Source organism: Trichosurus vulpecula, chromosome 4 (genome assembly GCF_011100635.1).
Source record: "Trichosurus vulpecula isolate mTriVul1 chromosome 4, mTriVul1.pri, whole genome shotgun sequence".
Classification (NCBI taxonomy): domain Eukaryota; kingdom Metazoa; phylum Chordata; class Mammalia; order Diprotodontia; family Phalangeridae; genus Trichosurus; species Trichosurus vulpecula.
In genome coordinates this window covers 392143481-392164174 of record NC_050576.1, presented here as the reverse complement: position 1 = coordinate 392164174, position 20694 = coordinate 392143481, and the positions used below count along the sequence as shown (strand labels likewise).

The 20694-nt window shown below is 40.5% G+C and overlaps 1 protein-coding gene across 1 annotated transcript in view; it reads right to left on the bottom strand.

Moving 5' to 3' along the window:
- TMEM255B (transmembrane protein 255B) overlaps positions 1-12348 on the bottom strand; it is a 134982-nt gene extending 122634 nt beyond the window's left edge. The window contains exon 1 of the mRNA XM_036755795.1: positions 12343-12348. Coding sequence (XP_036611690.1) covers positions 12343-12348 — 6 coding nt within the window. The remainder of the gene's footprint in view (positions 1-12342) is intronic.
- Between the last annotated feature and the right edge of the window lie 8346 nt (positions 12349-20694).

Below are 20694 nucleotides of genomic sequence, written 5' to 3'. Positions count from 1 at the left end.
TGGCTACCCAAAAAGTATGTTTGTTTTCCATTATCTAGCTTCTACTGCACTAGATAGATTTTATTTAAGTCCCTCCCTCCAATAAGAATACTAGGTTCCTCTATGGTTGATGGTTCTTTAGATCCCCATACATTTCTTTTTCCCTTTTCCTCTCCCTCTCCCTCTCCCTGTCGCTCTCTCTCTCTCTCTCTCTCTCTCTCTCTCTCTCTCTCTCTCTCACACTCTCTCTCTACCTCTGTCTCTCTTCCTGTAACAACAATGTTACTTGCCACTACTGCAGCTGTGTAACACCAATAACACCAGCACACAGGAGGGCTGCCAGCACAGATACTTTGATCTGCTTTTCTAAAGAAAGCAACTTAAAGGGGTTTAAAATCTCACTTTAATCAAACATACATATATCATTCACTTAGTTCAGGGGAAAAAGTCAGCACCCTGAACTTCAGAGCAAATTCAAACAGAAATTACAAACAGAGCAAATAACACAAATCAACAGACAGGCTTCTAGCTGTCTGACTAAAACTATACACACATAGTTACAAGAGAAAGAAGCACCAACATCAGGGTTTTCAAGGTGGGGGGGCACCTCCTTAATGGCTACCCAGAGTCTCATCTGGTCAAATCACAAGACACTCTTCCAGTGAATAAGCCCCAAAGAAAATGCTAACCTCAGAGTATATATATATACTTCTTCAGGGTCAAAGCACTTCACATCTCTCCAGAGTTTCACACCTCTTGAGGGCTTCACACCTCTCATGACCTAAATAGCAAAAGGGTGTGGGTCTTCCTACAAACAAAGGCAAGACTCAATTCCAGGCACTGGATTGCCTTAGTGCTGAGAAGCACTCCAAAACAAAAGGCAACAAAAAGTCCCACTTTGCTTGCCCTTACATTTGAAAGGCAAAACTCATCAAAGGTACTTGATTACCTCAGCATTCCAAAAGAGAAAACAGTAAAAAAAAGTCCCACCCTAATTACCATAACATATCCCCTCCCCTCCCCCCAATATAAAGGTTTCTTGTTTTAAATCTTCCACAAATGCATGATTTCATCAGTGTAGCTACTCTTTCCAGGAAGTCTTAATGGTCCAGGATTTCATGAATGTTGGTACTCCCTCCTTTCTTTCTCATCAAGAAGTATTCTTGTCCATGTCTTCCCATAAAGCCTCTACAAGTTATCTACAAACACAATGAAGACCTTCCTCTAAATCAGGAGTTATTAATCTTTTGGGGGGGTCATGGACCCTTTTGGCAGTCTGATGAAGCCTATGAACCCCATCTCAGAATAATATTTTTCAATGCACAAAATAAAATACATAGGATTAAAAAGGAAACTCATTATATTGAAAAGAAAATGTGATTTTTTTTTCCCATCCAAGTTCATGAAATCTAAACAAGGGATCCATGGAGTCTAAGTTAAGAATCCCTCCTCTAAGTGTTTTAACAATTTCTTGGGCACCAGGGCAGCACTTGGATGATTCATTTGTTATCCTTGCCCTTGCTATGTCCTTGCTTCACTCATATTTCCTGGATGATGTCTTTTACATCCCTCTTTACATACAAGTTATTGTTGGAAAGATACTGCAGATAATTTATATTCCCCATGCACCTCTCCAGTGCTCTGGGGACCATGTGAAATTTTGGTTCTCTGCTTCCATATGATTTGCAATCATATGGGGGAGAGAGAGAGAGAGAGACTGACTTGCCCAGGGTCACACTCTCAGTATCTATCAGCGGAAGGATAAGAACCAGGGTCTTCTTGATTCTGATTCTTTATCCACTAAGTTATGGGGCCTATCACACATACTAAAATATTCTCACATACAACACACACAAAATGCTTTCCAGTTCAACCGAATTCAACAAGTATTCCTTAAATGTCTACTTTATGGCAGATACCATATTAGGCAAAAACAGTTCTTGGCCTCAAGAAGCTTTCTTCTTCTAAGTACTATGTTATAATCAATCACTCACCTGGCATTTATTAAGAGCCCACTATGTGCTATGCACTGGGATACAATGAAAAAACTACATCATTTCTGCCCTCAAGGAAGCTACATTCTACTGAAATTCAATCCAGCTGACTCTCTTCCTCCTCTTATACAAACTGTAATGCCCTGTCCTCAGCTTTCATGAGCTCTGTTCACTGAAACATCCATCATCTGGTGGCTAACCTTCCAATGAAGAGCCTCTCCAAGTTTAGCTAGGTTGGCTCTCCTTACCTCAACACACAATGAGGGGCCAATTGTACTTAAAGACTTTCCAGTTGGTAAGTCTCACTAGAACTCAGACTCCATTGGCACAGCCTTCAGGAATTGGCACAAGCTTCCAAAGCATGATTATAGTATAATACTCGGTAGGTTATAAACTTCTCGAGGGCAGGAATGTTTCCATTTTGTCTCTGTATCTGTAGTGTCTAGCCAGTGTTTTGCATTGAGTAGAGTAAGATTTTACAGAAATCATAAGATCATAGATTTAGAGCCAGAAGGGTTCCTAGAGACTGTCTAGCCTCAATCTCTTAATTTTATAGATGGGAAAACTCAAGCCTAGAGTAATTAAGTGACTTGCCTGAGATATACAAATATTTAGTGACAGAGTTAGTTTGGGAACCTGTCTTCTGATTCCAGATACAGTATTATTTTCACTATGTCTCAAAATCATGAACATCAGCATAATTACATTAAAGATACCACATATTCAGACAGAGACTGTTGTTGGTCAGGGGGATAAATGAGCAATACATCATATGCAATCTAAGATGAAATTTCTTTTTTTGTTGTTTCTGTTTTAGATAAAATTTCTTTTCCCCTATTAGCTATATCTAATTTATTTCAGCTTAATTTTAAAGCAAGTAATAGAGTAGGCAAAATTCTGTGCTCTCTCCTTCCTGTTATAAGAGTTTTGATTTTGGAATTGTGACTTATTTCCCTTTTTAATTTGAGAAAAAAAATCTTTCATTTGAGTTGTAACTACTTCTATCTACCAGAAATGTATACACCTACACATCTAAAGTGCTTCATAGAGGGTTTAACAGCAAAGAGCAAAGAAGTTTAAATGCCAAATAGTCAGAAATAAATTAAATGAAAGCATAAATTAATGGGTAAAATCAAAATAACTCTTCTACATAAGAAAAAAACACATTATATTTTTTAATCTAAATGATCTAGCAAAAGTACTGTTCTTCAAAAGTGACCACTTATTTCAGAGACAAGACAAAAACCTGGTGTAGGACATCTCCCCCAAGTCTCAGACGATCACCCCATTTTTCTTGCCCTTTGCCTATTTCCACACTTTTATGCAATGTTCCATAGGGATCTCTAACCCTGGATCAACTCAACTCTACTCAGCCACTGTGATGCCACCTCTGATCCCTCTGTCAAATCTCTCTTCAGCATATGCTTCTTTTGAAAAATTCATCATAAGATACTTGCCGTACATAAAAGCCCTAAGAGCCAACTCAAGAACATAACGTGTCATTAATGCCTGATCAGCCAAGGTGATGTAATCAAAAGGGGACTAGATTTGGAGCAAGAGGGTCTCAGTTCAAATCCTAGCTCTAGCTACACTGCCCATGTGATACTGGCAAGTCACTTGTATTCTCTAAGCCTCAGCTTCCTCATCTGACAAAAGGAGGTCAAAAACAGGAAAAAAAAACCATTAAATACAGGAAGTTATTTATAGCAGCACTTTTTGAAATGATAAAGAACCGGAAATAAAATAAATGCCCATAGGTTGGAGAATAGCTAAACAAGTTGTAGTGATATAAAAATAGTATGTTACAAGAAATTACGAATGTAACAGACACAAAGAAGCATAGGAAGACTTATATGGAGTAAGTGGAACCAGGAAAACATCATACACAACGATCCCCAAAATGTAAATACAAAGAACAAAAAGCTAAAATTGAATGCATAATCATCAAATTCTGCTCTGGAGAAGAGATGAGATAGTATTCCTATCTCACTTCTTTGCAGAGGTAGGGTACTATGGCATGTAATGTCAGATTGAGTTGATTAGTTTGGCTAGACTGCTTTTTTTCCTTTTTTTTTTCTTTGTTACAAAAGAGTTCTCTGGATAGGGAAGGGATGTGATATATTTGAGAAAAAAGTTCTAAAAACAAAAGATATCCATGAAAATTGAACTTTTGTTATAAAAAATGAAGGGATTGGACTAAATGATCTCTAAATCTTTTCTGTTCTAATGTTCTATGAATCTAGCCATGTGTAGATTAAACAGATGTTAGATTAACCATGGAAGCTGGAACTTTCCTTTGTTCCACATATTTTTATGAACTTCCTTCTCAAGTCAACCTCAAGCTGTTGTCCAGTGTTCTCCAGACCTAGAACATGAGAGCAATGGGCAAGGGCAAGGGTTCCAATAAATATTTATTGACTGACTGGCTGATGGACATTAATTATTCCAACCAAAGGCACAAGAATTGGCCATGCACATTCCTGCCAACTTTTCCCTTTGTGATACTCAATAGTTCTTTTTCTACAGATTCTGGGTTCTATTGTCTGTGTTGAACTTAGGATGTAAAACAGGAGTATATGTTTAATTCTGGGCTCTTCAGGTAAATACATATATGTGTGTGTGTGTGTATACATATATATATACATATACACACACACACACACACACACACACACACACACACATACGAATGAACACCCTTTTCCTTTCCTTAAATATGAAATAAACAGGTGTGTTGAATGTAACTAATGTGATCCCCAGGATACAGGGCCCGTTGGAATATTTATGTCTTCTGTTATTCAACAACCATTTATTAAGCATCAACCATAGGCAAGATATTAGGCACCTTTGTATCCCTTGACTAGCTAGCACAGTGCCTGGCACATAGTAGGTGATTAATAAATGCTTTTTGATAGATATGTATCAGGTCCTGTGCTGAAGATGCTTACAGTCTAATAAAATACAGGTATAAATCTACCAGCCAGGAGAATGTCTAAGACTAATTTTGCTCACTGAGAGAACCTAAGAAGACATTTGTGGTACCAGAATCATTTTCAATTCTCTCCTCTCTATAATTGTCAACATTCTAGTTTCCTTCCTACAAACCTTATACTGGCATGAAGGGGGGAGGATGAGCCTGGCAGCCTCACCAGTTCAAATCCAAGCTACATCACATATCACTGGGAAAGTGCACAGACTTCCTACAGAAGATAATTTCCCTTTAAGAAGAATTAGAGAGGAACCCATACCTTCAGATCAAATTTGCATAAGTCATTGTACAGGTCAAATTTTATTTCAAACCACTACAATGACAAGTTTCATAACAAAAATATCTCAGAGCTCCAGACAATGGGCCAAACTTCCTTCAAGCAATACCCAAAACCACAAAATTCCTTAACAATGAAAGAGTGATTGTCATAATGGAATTTGGCCCATGGTACCATACAAGGGCAGCTAGGTGGCACAACGGATAGAGTACTGAGCCTGAAGTCAAATCAGGCATCAGATACTTACAAGCTATATGACCCTGGGCAAGTCACTTAACCCTGTTTGCCTCAGTTCCTCATCTGTAAAATGCGCTGGAAGAGGAAATGGCAAACCACTCCAGTATCTTTGCCAAGAAAACCCAAATGGGGTCACGAAGAATGAGATGTGACTAAACATTAGTGAACAACAATAAACACCATATAAGTCAACTCTTCTTTTTTGTGCTGTGTTTCTCCTGGGGCCACATATCCTTTAAAAGATTGGCTGGGGCAACAACTGCATGTGTGTTGCATTGCTAGACCTTTATATGGAGGATTTTAAATTGCACTATTCCCTTCTTGCCACCACTCATTTGCATCAACGTGTATATACTTATGATCCCAAAATTAATTTTTTAAAAAGTACCAATCCAGGTGGTAAGAACATTGGATTACTCTTGGAACAAAGGTAAAACCTAGTTGTGGGCTATACACGTTGCTTTCACAAAAAATAAAAAAGTAAAATGTACCAAACTAGGGAATGTAGATTAATTGAATTAATTCCAGATTAATTAATTCCAGAATCAATAGGGTATTATAGCAATAACATCAACAGCCATAAAAATAGTGATAATAATAACAATTTATACAGTGTTTTAAGGTTTGCAAAGAGCTTTACATATACTTTGTCATTCAATCCTCACAACAACCCTATGATATTGGGTCTATTATCCTCACTTTATAAATGAAGAAAGTGACGCTGAAAGGGTTTAAGTGGATTGTTCAGCATCACATAGCTAGTAAGTGTGTGGTAGGATATGAACTCAGATCTTCCTGACTCCAGTCCTCTATCTACTGTGCCACCTGCTTCCTAGAAATGGCTGTTTTATGTTCATTAGGATAAACTGGGATAGATCATCAGATTTAGAGCTCAAACAGTACTTGGAGATTATTTAATCAAATTCCCTCATTTTGTAGATGAGGGAGCTGAGGTCCAGGGAAGATTAAATAATTTTTCCAAGGTCACGCAGGTACTAAGCAACAGACAGAACCAGGATTTGAACTCAGGTCTTGTGGCTACAATTCCAATCATGTTTTCCGTTATATCATCTATCTAATCCTTCTGTACCAGGCTGCTTTCTACTGCCCAATATCAACCACCTTAGGTCAATTTCCTTGCTTCTCCCAAATTACAGTCAAGCCAGGACCAAGCTTAATAGGTGAATATTGTTCACGGATCAGAGACTGGTCTCTGCATAACTTGGTCTTGGACTAGCCTTTAAATGTGACTATAGATTGACATTTGGGTGGACCACAAAGCCACTGGAGATGAGGAGCGTATTGGGGACAGATTTAAAAGTAATCTGTGGGCATTAAGATTGAAGCAGTTAGTATAGGAGGTAGACTGCTGGACTTAGAGTCAAGAAGACCTGAGTTTGGATCCTTCATCAAACACTTATCTAGTTATGTGACCCTGGTCAAGTCACCTAACAGAGGTTAACAGAACCTGAATAGAAGTGGATTTCACTTGCCTTCTGAGGATAATAACAGTGCCAATGTGAGTTAACATCTGTAAAATGTTACTCAAACTTTAAAGAACTATACAAATGTTAAGGAGTAGGAGTAGGTAATAGGAGATGGCGGTGGTGATGGTGGTGGTAGTAGTAGCAGCAGTGGTGGTGGTGGTGGTAGTAACCTGTGGTACATGAATACGATGGAATGTTACTATAATCTAAAAAATTATGAATATGAATAACCCACAAAAGCATGGGAAGAAGCTATTATTATATATTTCCAAAAATGTTTCAAGGAAAAATACAAACTTGATTTTCCATGAAGAACAGTGGTAGAAATTCAGGGGACTTCAGGGATTCTAGAAGCATAGGAATAGAAATTTAAAGCTGGAGAACCCCTTAGAACCCATTAAGTCCAAATTCCTCATTTTACACAAGATAAGGAATCTGGGAACTACAAGTGATGTGACTTGCCTGTCTAACCTTAAATAAGCAACAAAAGGGAAAATCAGATCTATCTAAACCATAGCTATTGGCTGCTAATTCAAAAAGCACTAAGCTTTAAGTCCCATTTCATTTCAATGTGTACCCATTGTACGCAAAACATTCTTATGAATTGTGTAAGGTGGTCTATGCAAAGAAAGCCCAAGGCAGCTAGGTAGTACAGCAGACAGAGAGCCAGGTCTGGAGTCATACACTCTAGCTATATGATCCTGGGTAGATCACTTAACTTCTGTCTGCCTTGGTTTCCTCAACTGTAAAAGGGGAATAAAAATAGCCCCTACCTCCCAAAGTTATATAATATTTGTAAAGCACTTAATCCTGTTGCTGTAGGTCCTTATTAAAGAGTGTTTCTTTCCTTCCTTCCTTTTCAGAAGATAGCCAAGCAGGACATTATACAAACTCCAAACCTCAGATTGAGTCTGTACCACACTAATGCTGGAGGGGTGTGTGTGTGTGTGTGTGTGTGTGTGTGTGTGTGTGTGTGTGTGTGTGTGAAACAATATTTATAACTCCAGAATTACTAGCACTTGGACTTTGGGATCAAAATTAGAAAGGCCCCTGAAAGTAAATTCCACAAACTGTAAATTATTCATTTGTCTCGACTTATTGCAAAACTAAGACATTTTCTCCGGTGCAACTTAAAGAGCATTTTCTTCTGATTGCTACTTTCTGATCTAATGTTTGGAATGTTACCTGTTACTCCGAACCCTAACTCTTTTGAATTTGCCTATTTCTCTTGAAGGTACCACCTTCCTTCTAGTCCCACCATTTTAAATTCTTCCTCCGATATTTCACATAATAAGTCTTATCAGCTCTACCTCCACAATATCTTTCCCCGCCATTCCCTTCTCTACACTCACATGGCCACCACCCTAGTTCAGTCCCATCACCCAGCCAAGCTACCAATTGGTCTCACTGTCTCAAGTCTGTCCACCTTCTACTCCATCCTCCACACAGCTGCTATAGTGATATTCCTAAAGCACAGTCCCAACCATGGCAATCTTCTCCTTAATAAATTCCAGTGGCTTCTTATTACCACTAGGATCAAATTCAAATTCTTCTATTTAGCCTCTAAAGTACTTACTTTCTAGGTTTATCATACATCACTTTCTTGCACTTTCTGGTCCCACTCAAACCTACCTTTTCCCCCATTTCCTTTCTTTGAAAACAAGTTATATGTCATTCCTGGAATACATTCCCTTCTCACTTCCACCGCTTTGAATTCCCAATTTTCTTCAAAGCTCAGCTCAAGTACGCCCCTGCTACGTGAGGCTTTTCATCACCCTCCTGGCTGCTGGTGATGTGCCCATCAAAAAATAAAGAAAGAAAAGAAAAAGAAAAAGACATTTTCTTTACTTTGTATATGCTTATGTAGGTATAAGTTTTCTCTCCTTGTACAATATAAACTCCTTGAAGACAGAGACTGTTTTATTTTTACCTTTATATCCTCAAGCACAGTGCTTTCTCCTTTGAGTGAAGACATGATTTTTAGAAAGCCAGAATTCATTCTAAGTAAGCACGGTAAATAACTTGGTTAACCAAACCAAGTAAATCTATTGACAAGGAGGAAGAGATGGGAAGGGGGGCAGCATTCAAACAAGAAATGTCACTATAAAGTAATAAGATTGACTTTCTTATATGGTTCACAAATTAGCTGTGATAGGTTTCCTTAAGATGTCAGCATATACAAATTCCCACTTGTACACTATCTCCACTTCCCCTCCCCTTATTATAATTATTTATTATCCTCATTACTAATAATAGCTAGCATTTATCTAGCAATTTAAGGTTTGCAAGGCACATATTCTCCCATTTGATAACTTTAATATCACCCTGTCCTACTAGTACTCCTCAACAACCGAGTAGTCCTTAGCAGATGGCACATGGAACAGTCTTCCTCATCACCAATGTTCTTTTCCCTTTTAAGTATATCATAGCGATGCCAATCAGACCCTTTACCTTTTTCCTATGGCTTTTACTGTGACTCTTCCTTGCCTATGCTTTCATCAGCTCCCTTTCCATTTGATTATAAAATGTGCTATGTTGACAATATAAAATTAAATTAGGCTCCCAACTTTAATGAACTTTAATGTCTGAAAGACAGATGTTATTTTGGCAATTTCTTTCCATTTTTTTATTCTGATGAAATGCATGACATAGCCAGTGTGTTGAACCTAATTAACTAGTCCCAAATGCCTGGTTTCAAGCCACAAGAAAGTCACTTTCATCAGTCTTGCCTCCTCCTAGCGTAGTGAAGTTGTGGTAAAGGAACCACATGAGCATTCCCTATTTCTTAAAACACACAGCTGGACTTTAAAGAAAATTTCCTTGGTGAATGGTTGACCTAAAGTAAGTCATATTATGTAAAACCACTATAATTTCAGAGTTTGTGCAAGCTCCGCAAAACAGATAAATAATTTACTGGCTTGGTCACTGATTATAATAAGGACTCCTGTCCACTGTTTTCAGAAAAATTTCAAGGTTCTTAAATATCAATCCCAACATTGTTTTGCCATCACCATTTCTTCCTGACTGTTTTCTTCAACATTGCTATATAGTGACAACCAGTAGGTACTATTTTTGCCAGCTGCTCTGATCAAGATTCTAAGGTTAATGCCAGGGCTGTATAATTCATAGAGAACGGGTGAAGGAAGAATAGCTTTAAGAGTCCGATCACAGGGGCAGCTAGGTGGTGCAGTGAGTAGAGCACCAGCCCTGGAGTCACCTCAGTGAGGACCTCAGTTCAAATCTGCCCTCAGACACTTGACACACTTTCTAGCTGTGTGACCTTGGGCAAGACTGAACAACCATAAAACAAAGGCAGGAATCGTATTTAGCCAATATTTTTCACACTGAATATTGGCAGGGTGGGGAGGAGTTCTGCCGTTGGCCATTAATACAAGATCATCACCTCTCTTCCTAGGTCTCTGCACCTGAATGTACCCCACCTTGTTTCCCAGTATTACTTTGCTCCTTTCTATTTTAGCCATCAGCTTTCTCTCCTACCTAGTCCCAATCTTGGATAAGCCATAACTCTCTTGAAACACTGATCATTTCTAAAACAATTGAAAGACAAGTTGTTTCTATCACTCTTTTTTTTCAGGCTCAGCTTCTTATTTTAATAGAAGGATGACCTGGAGCACGGGAGGGGGATTTCATAAGGGCATTCAGAACTGTCATGGACTGAAAGTTTCAAAACTATGGGAGACTAAACTTCTCCAGGAATAAGAAGAAAGTTAATTTAGTCATTTATTGCCTGGATAACCATGGTATTACCCAGGCAAAATGACAGTTCATGTCTGGCAAAATATGCTCTGGATCTTTTTTTCCTCATTTGAATTTTTCCATTTTGAAAACTTTAGGTTGCTAGCACAATTTAAAAAGTCTTGGTATCCTGGCTAATAACAGTAGCTAATTACTGCATAGCACTGTACAGCTTACAAAGCCATTTTACCCACAGTTTCTTCTCAGGTCCTCACATGGCCCTGTCAGGTAGCTATCCCCATTTTAAAGCCAAGAAAACTGAGGTTTAGAGAAATTAAGTGAGGGCTAGTAATTGGTTTCATTTTAGAAAAACTATAGTAAAAGTCGTTTTCTCTTGTTAACCAACAACAACCATTTTATCCCAATGCATTAATATGCGTAATGCTACTATGGGGATAAGTATATGATGGCCATACATGTAAACATTTAACATTTTAATATTTTGCTTTTAAAGCTGGGAATAAAGGATTGATACTTCTTGAAAATTTAGCTTCCTTAATTTTTTAAGTTTCTAAAACATAGTCGGGGAAAAAATCCAGACTTTTTACACCAAACTAAATGTATTTGCAATGTATTTTCCCACCAGTTTCTCCTTCGATTAAGGACTTGAATATGCTGTTCAAAATAGCAAATTTTAACAGGGCTGGGCAAGAAATTATTTCCTCTGTTCCAGCATTTAACACGCAATTTTTTGCTGCTTCATGTGCTGCTTCATTCTCTCTTGCCTCGAGTAAAACACACCCAAGTATTACGTGTACATTGCCCAAACATCCCAGACAGGTTTAAAACCCTCCCCCCTAAACTCCTTAAGACACAGAAAGCTTCCTGGTTTTAGGTTATGCGGTGGGCCCCAGCATACCTGATGATCACTTGCACAAATGAAAAGAGAAATGCAGCTGATGAGGGGAAACGTGTGTGGTCCGGATAAGGTGGTTAGGAGAGGAGGTGATACATTCTAGAATGATTTTGTGAAAGAAAAGGGAAGCTCCCTGGCCTCAGGAAGCAACAGGAAACAGTTACCTGGTAACTTAACTTTCCCCCAGTAAATCCTGGATTAAGTCTAGAGGTACTAAGATATTGAAAAAATACAGCCCCACCCCCGCTTCCTATCAAGAGTTTCCACTCTGGGAGAGTAAGTAGGAAGTGGGCCAGTGGTTCTCAAAGTGTTCTCCAAGGAACGCGAGGGCCCCGAAATTCTTTCGTGGGTCTTCGAAGTCGAACTATTTTCGTAGTAATACTAAGTGTTTAAATTTCTAATACAGGAAGTATTAGATTATAATCCACATAAGCAAAAACTGGCGGCGGGGGTGGGGTAGGGGTGGGGGGCTCAATAATTTCAAGAGGGCAAAAGGGTCTTCAGATCAAAAAATTTTAAAACCCCTGAAGCAGCCTATGAGGATGGGCACAGAGGAGTCCCCTTTTTGAAGTTCAGTCATAAAACCAGAAGGAGCTAGGAAAGCGCCGGCAGGACCTATAAGCCTCCAACCAAGGCGTCCCAAGAGTTAACTCCGAACATTTCTCATGAGCTCCCTACTACCGTAAAGGGCTTCTCTTCGCAACAGATAGAGGATCTGGTTAGTAAAGTATCCCCTTCGCCTCTGCGCCTACCCCCTACCCCGGTACCTTCATCCTATCCCGTAGGAGCCCAGAGTGCCACTGATTGCCGGTTAAAGATGAGGAGTCTAAAGATGCTCTAAGAGCAGTGGCCGCTGGATATCCCGCAGCCGGGCGGGGAAGGAGGAGAACACCGATTCTTGGTTTACCTGCAGCGTCCAGCAGAGCCAAAGGACCAGGCACCGGAGGAGGAGGAGGCTGCATCCTCCGCCCGCCCTCCTGGGCTCCAGGGGCGCCCGGAGCCCCAGCCTGTGGCGCGGGGTGCTCTGGCCCCGGGGCCGAGACGTCGGCGCGCTCGGGAGCCGCTCGCCAGAACTGGGCTGCCGGGACCTGTGGCCGCCCGGGACCAACTCCCTCCCGCGAGCGGGAGGGAGGGCTCTCACCACCGCTTGCCCCCAGGACGCCGCCGCTTCGCCTCCGCCGCCTCCTGCCGCTGCATTTATCCTCTGCTCAGTCCCCGGGCTCTCCTCCCCTCCCTTTCCCTTCCCTCCCCTCCCCACCTCTCGCAGCTGCTGCTGCAGAAAACCCTAGGGAGGAGGGAAGGCAAGGGAAGGAAGGAAACGTGAGTCTGTGGTGTGGTCCCAGCGTGAGGATTTTACCATTCCCCAACCATCCTCTACTTCACACCCACTTCCCTTCCATTCATTCAGCTCTCCACCCCCCGAAAGGGAGCCCTGTTCTGCTCCCCTCTGAGTCCGTTTGGGATCCAGGGAGAGTCTAAGGAAAGAGGGGAGTAAGTCTTCTCTGATGGCTGTGGTGACTCTGAACTTTAATTCCCCGGGTTACCCCCACCATACGGAGTGAGCCAAACAAGCGCTCACATAACTTGCCACCGTGCGTCAAGCTCCCAGTGCCAGCCACAGTGAGACCCTCTAGCCCTCCAGGAGATGCAGGCTATGCTCGTTTATGCAGGGCCGTGTGAATGACAGTATCTCCCGGAGTGAAATCACGGGGTGATTGGATGGAATAAAGTAAATTTGATGGAGAAAAGTAAGGGAGATGGGAAAAGAAAGGAGGAAATGCAAAGTGCGTGGCAGCCACAGTAAAAGACTATGAAAGGTGGCATGGCCTGCTAGCTATTGACCTTGCCTGCGACATACACTAGCTCTATAACTGTAGGCAAATAACATCCTCCCAGAGCTGCTTCAGTATAATAATGCTCAGTAGTGTCTACCTTAGGGCAGCTAGGTGGCGCAGTGGATCGAGTGCTGGGCCTGGCGTCAGGAAGACTCATCTTTGTGAGTTCAAATCGGGCCTCAGCCACTTGCCCTGTTTGCCTCAGTTTCCTCATCTGTAAAATGAGGTGGAAAAGGAAATGGCAAACCAGTCCAGTATCTTCGCCAAGACAACTCCAAAAGGGATTGCGGAGAGTCGAATATCATCAGTACCTACCTTACAAGATGGTTGTAAGAAATAAATGAAACGATGCACTTTGCAAACTTTAAAGCAATTTATGGGTTATTTTTTCAAAATATAGATAGACATCAGGACTCTCCTTTTGTTCAGGGAGTGTGAAAAGGGTATTCCTCTTGGAGTCAGAAAATTTGAATTTCCCTTCCAGTTCGTATACTTACTAAGGTGTGATTTTGAGCAACTCACTTGTCCTCACTGTCTCAATATCTTCCTTTAAAAAATGAGAATAGGATGTAAAGTCTTTGGGAGCAGGGACCACCTGGCTTTTGTATTTGCACAGTGCCTGGCACATAGTAGGTGATTAAATGCTTTTTGATTGAGTACCTACCTCACAAGAAAGTTTTGAGGAAACAATTTTGTAAATAGAACGCTAGAAATGTCAATTATTAATAAAAATGTTAATTTAGAGTAACATGTTAAACAAAAAATATTTTAGGGCTTACCATGTCTAATGCCTCCTAAAGTCTTTTCCTGAAGATATCATTGGCCAATACAGTTCAAAGGCAATGCAGGAAGCCCAAATTTAGAGTATCCACCCCAAATTTTCACATGGACTATTTGTGCCCGACCTGTGGTAGAGCATTCCAAGCTTGTATTAGTCTGATTAGCCACAGTTGGACACACTGAATCTTGAGTCTAGCATAGTGATGTCATTCTGGTCCTCTTTGAGAACAAAAGACAACAACCAACCAACCACCAATTTGTTTAGCTTGCCTGAGTATAATTTGTAAAAAGATTTCCTTTTCCTTTTTTTCTTTTTTAATGCTGAGTAGGGGTAGAGAGAAAATAAATGTTCATTGAAAACTGGGGGGAGGGGATTCATGATACATAGGTATAGGGATTCTGTATAGTTTAACAGACCTTTCTTGTTTCTTACCCTTCATTTATATTGTTCAACATATCTTTCACCATCCTTTTCATTTAAGTCACTGTTTATCAAAGTATACATTGATTTTATCCGGAGCGTCACATCTTATTCAAGAGTTTTTCTTATTCTCTGTTATAGATTTTAGCACATAAACAACAATCTTCTTCATGGTGGCCTTTGTACAAGTGCCCATCCATAGCTGCAATACAAGATGACCAAGTGTCTTGTAAAATTATATTTCTTGTTGCCTTTGAATGTACCGTAAAAGCAACTCAACCAACTCCAAAGAGAACTCTGTGAGACTTGGTTGGTTGGTTGGTTGGTTGTTGTCCTTCATTCTCAAAGAGGACCAAAATGACTTCACTATGCTTCAGTCAAGATTCAATGTGTCCAACTGTGGCTGATCAAGCCAATATGAGCTTAGAATGCTCTACCACAGGTCGGGCACAAATAGTCCGTGTGAATATTTGGGTTGGATACTCCACTCTTGTGCATCTTGCATTTCCTTTGAGCTGTTTCAATTCTGCTTTGCTCATAGAGCACAGCACCTTCTCTGATGTGGGAATGCCATGCCGAGCAGTCCTGTGCCAATGTCTCTCATGTCACACAATCAATTCCAAAGTTCTCGAGGGGGACCTTGAGAGTGTCCATGTATCACTTCTTCTGACCACCATGTGAACGTTTGCCCTGTGTGAGTTCTCCATAAAATAGTCTTTTTGGCAAGTGTGCATTTTGCATTTGAACAACATGGCCAGCCCATCTGAGTTGCACTCTCCGAAGCAGAGTTTGAATGCTTGGCAGTTTAGCTCAAGTAAAGACTTCAGCATCTGGTACCTTATCCTGCTGGGTGATCTTCAGAATCTTCCTAAGACAATTTAAATGGAACAATTCAGTTTCCTGGCATGGCGCTGGTAGACTGTCCGGGTTTCACAGGCATATAACAATGAGGTCAGCACCACAGCTCCATAGACCTTCAGTTTGGTAATCAGTCTAACACTTCTTCTCTCCCATACTTCCCTTCAGAGCCTCCCAAACACTGAGCTAGCTCTGGCAATGCATGGGTCAACCTCATTATCAATGTGTACATCCCTGGAAAGTACACTACCAAGGTAAGTGAACTTATCCGCAGCATTCAAAACTTCTCCATTTGCTGGAACCAATGGTTCTACATATGGATGGTGTGGTGGTGGCTGATGGATGTTTATTGTTAGGCCAAAATTTTCACAAGCAGCAGAGAATTGATCCACACTTTGTTGCATCTCAGCTTCAGAGGCTGCACTGAGTGCACAATCATCTGTAAAAGAAAATCATGCACCAGCACTCCCTCTGCTTTGGTCTTGGCTTGTAGCCTTTTCATGTTGAAGAATTTACCATCAGTGCAGTAGCTGACCTTGATACCATGTTCATCCTCATTGAAAGAATTTGACAAAATGCTAAAAAACATCATGCTAAAAAGCATGGGAGCAAACACACAGCCTTGTTTCACTCCATTGGTGACTGGGAAGGCATGAGAACACTGTCCATTATCTAGAACCCAGGCCAGCATGCCCTCATGAAGTTGATGTACAATACTGATGAACTTCTCCAGGCAACCAAATTTTGACATAATTTTCCATGAGCTCTCACAACTAACAGTGTCAAAGGCCTTGGTCAGATCTACAAATGTTGTATACAGACCTTTGTTCTATTCCTGACATTTCTCCTGGAGTTGTCAGGCAGCAAACACCATATCAACTGTTCCTCGGTCCTTTCTGAAGCCACACTGGCTCTCAGGTAGATGACCATCTTCCAGGTGAAGGACCAGCCTATTAAGGAGGACTCTGGCAAGAATCTTGCCAGCAATGACTAAGAGAGAGAACCACCCCCCACCCGCGATTGTCCCAGGACAATCTATTTCCTTTACCTTTATAGAGATGGACAGTGGAGGGCATTGTCATTCACATGTCACTTGCATATCATTCATGTGATATTCCCATGTTATTCACACGACATCCCCACTCACTCATGTCATTCTCATGTTGCTCACATGACATTCCCATGTCACTTGTGTGTTGTTCACATGACAGTGATGTGACATTCACATGTTATTCACGTGTCGTGCCATTCACATGGTGCCATGTCATTCGCATGGCAATCTCATGTCTTTCCCACGATATTTCCATGTTACTGGCATGGCACTTGGCATGTCACTCACATGACATTTGCATGTCATGGGAGTAGTAATAGTAGTAGTAGTGGGTGGTAGTAGTAGTAGTAGTAGTAGTCGTGTAGTAGTAGTAGTAGTAGTAGTAGGGAGTACTAGTAGTAGTAGTAGTAGTGGTTGTTGTTGTCATCACTTTTGTTCTTTTGGTAAAGCCTCCAAAATAGATTTTAGGGGCATGGACTTCTCATCAGAGGTTAACAAGGGACTTATAGGGAATTTTCTAACTATAAGTCACATAATTGTAGAGCAAAAATCAGCATCAAACACAGGAAATCAAAAGAAAATGCTGATCCTAGTTTGGGGACAGTCTGATAGGCTTTTGTTAGACATTCTTAGCTAAATGCAGTAGATCTTAACCTCTGCTACCAAACAAAGTACTGTCAACTTGCCCTCGTCAGAGAAAGGATTTCTAGTCACTGCACTTAGTATATGGTAGCCAAGAGCCTAGGAATACCCCTAAAGAGCTGAAGCCCAAATGCTCATATCAGAGAGAGGCCCAGGGAGCACAAGATAACAAGGAAACGTGAAGCCCAGAAGAGAGCAGCAAAACGGTATGACCAGAAGACTTCAGCAGAATCTGGATTACCAGAGTATGAGTAAGTTGCCTTTGCTTACTGTGTCCATCATAGGCATCACCCGGCCATGTGGGTTATTGGAATAAATTTCTTTATACATGTCCTCTGGCTATGTTTTACCCATGTATGTGTGTGTGTGAGTGTACGTATGTGTATGTGTAATTGAATATGTGAATTTTTGGAAAAAGATGCCAGTTTTATCAATCAATCAACAAGCACTTATTAAATACCTATTTAATATGCCAGGCAGCATATTAGGCTCTAGGGATACAAAGACAAAACTGTCCTTGACCCCAAGGAACATAAATTCTATTGGGAAACAACACTCACACATATAAATGAACACAAAATATATACAAAAAATTGAGGGGGTGGGAGGTATAGCAAGGTATCATCAGCTACGGTTTCCTTTCCTATTTCATCCTCCGAGGTAGCAGAATTTCCTATAGATCTGTGCTGTGTATCTATTCAGCTTTGATGATTTCTGTATAAAACTTAGATCTAATATCATTCCATAATCGTCTTTGGCCTATGAATCTTGTCTACTACTTGAACTTGAAGAATATTGACCTTTAAGCCAACAGTCTGAGGGATAAGGAGGACATGGTTGAGGATGTTTCTCTCTCTTTCCCTCCCCTCCCCCTCTCTTTCTCTCCATCACTCTCTCTTCCTGCCTCTTTGTCTCTCTCTCCTCTCTCATCCTATTCCTGTCTCTTTTTTAACGTGGATGCTAATATTTTGTTGCTGTCGTTTATGGAACCCTCGGAAGCTCTGAGTGCAGGGGAGGGAGGTCTCAGTTTCAGTCACACTAACAAGTCAGATCCCATAGAACAATGCTAGCTAGTTCTTCCCCTTAGAGTTCTAGGTATAGCCCTAAGGCATTATGGGATTTTTGCTAATGCTATCAGCTCAAGTCCCCATTTTGGTGTGTTTTCCTCAGTTACAGTTAATATCTCCCCTATAGAATTGATTGGTCCAGGGATTAGTATCCCAATATCATTTAATCAACAGGACAAATTAGACTTTGCAAAGAGATGTTCGCTGAGAAGATAGAACAAGAACAGAATTGTACAAGCACATCTTCCCAAACCAGAGGTACTCTTCCCTCTCTACCATGTTGGGTCCTAGGGAGAGTGAGCTCAAACTTAATGTGCTTGCTCCAAACCATTTGCCCAACCAAGTTCACTTACGAAAGTGGCAGAGCTAATGCATAGAGGTACCAAGTGGGTGACTGAGTTGGGGAGGGCCACCTCCACCCAGAAGCTCACTGATTGCAGCTGGGAAACAAATACTGACTTAGTGAGTTAATGTCTTTTTACATGCAGACCCAGCTGTGCTTCAGTAGCCAACAAAAAGATTCATTCTGGCCATGGAGAGGTGGACAGCAGTCACAGAACACCTATGCATGCTATAAAATCCTCATGTGATATTGTAAGAGGCAGAACAGGCCAGATTGGCTGTAATAACTGGCCAATCCCTTGTTAACATTTCAAGAAGTCATAGTGTGTACGTTGTAATTCAGATTTTGCTTTTTAAAATCTGTGTCATGAAGCAGTGTTTTTGGGAAAAGTGCATGAGAAGGAGTTTTAAGCAAGCAGTGGTCAGAAGCAAAACAGACTTTTGAGGAGTGAGAGGGGAGAGAGAAAGAGATAGAGAGGTAGTAGAAGAAAATAAGATGGAGGAAAACACACAGTTGTTAATCATAAGTGTGAGTGTGAATGGGATGAATTCACCCATAAAACAGAAGTGGACAACAGAATGGATTAGGAACCAGAATCCAACAATATGTTGTTTACAAGAAACACACATGAAACAGAAAAATACACAGAATCTATTATGCTCCAGCTGAAGTAAAAAAGGAGGAGTAGTAATCATGATCTCAAACAAGGCAAAAGCAAAAATAGACCTAATTAAAAGAAATAAGTAGGGAACATACATTTTGCTAAAATGTACCATAGACAATGAAGTAATATAAAAATTTTTTAGAGCAAGTTTCTCTGATAAAACTTCATTTCTCAACAGGGAACTGAGTCAAATTTAGAAAAAAATAAGAGGTACCCCCGCCCCCATCAAGATTAAAGGATAGGAACAGGCAGTTTTCGGAAGAAGAAATCAAAGCTATCTATAATCACATGAAAAACTGCTCTAAATCACTCTTGATTAGAGAAATGCAAATTAAAACAACTCTGAGGTACCACCTCACACCTTTCAGATTGGTTAACATGACAGAAAGGGAAAATGATAAATCCTGGAGGGAGCATGAAAAAATAGGGACACTAATGCACCGTTGGTGGAGTTGTCAACTGATCCAACCATTCTGGAGGATAATTTGGAACCATGCCCAAAGGGCTATAAAACTATACATATCCTTTGACTTAGCAATACCACTACTAGCTCTGTATCTCAAAGAGATCAAAGGAAAAGGAAAAGTGACCTATATGCACAAATATATTTATAGAAGCCCTTTTATTGGTGGCAAAGAATTGGAAATTGGGGAATGGCTTATCAATTGTGGAATGACTGAACAAATTGTGGTATATGATAGTGATGGAATACTCATGTGCTATAAGAAATGATGAACAAGATGGTTTCAGAAAAATCCAGGAAGACATACATGAACTGATGCAAAGTGAAGTGAAAAGAACCAGGAGAATATTGTACACAGTAACAGCAATATTGTAATGATGATGAACTGAGAAAGATTTAACTACTCCAATCAATCCAATGATCCAAAACAACTCCGAAGGACTCGTAATGAAAAATGCCATCCACCTCAAGAGAGAATGATGAACTCGGAGTGTAAATTGAAGTATACCTTTCTCGCTTTATTTTTCTTGCCTTTTTTGTGACGTGGCTAATATGGAAATATGTTTTGCATGATTTCATGTGTATAATTGATATCATGTTGCTTGCCTTCTCAATGGGTAAGGGAGGGGCTGGAGGGAGAGAATTTGGAACTCAAAAAAATGTTAAAAATAAATAATTACTTTAATTTTTTAAAAAAATAAAAGCACACGAAATATGGAAGTCAAAGTATAAATTAGGATGGGGCCACTAAGGCTTTTCTCCAGGGCTTCAAAATTTAGAGGATACTGACCTCATTCAAACACCTTTAATAAGATAGAAATAGCCAAACTTCGTACCTGGCTTGCAAGAATAGTTAGTTAAAATAGAAAGCTAACAGATGTTGCCCTTCCTCCCCAAAGCAGCTGTTTCCCAGTTCATTTTGTCCTAGTCCAGCTCTGCCCCATTCTGCTCCCTATTCTTTTGTGAAGGCCTCCTCAGCAGCACCTCAAGGTGTC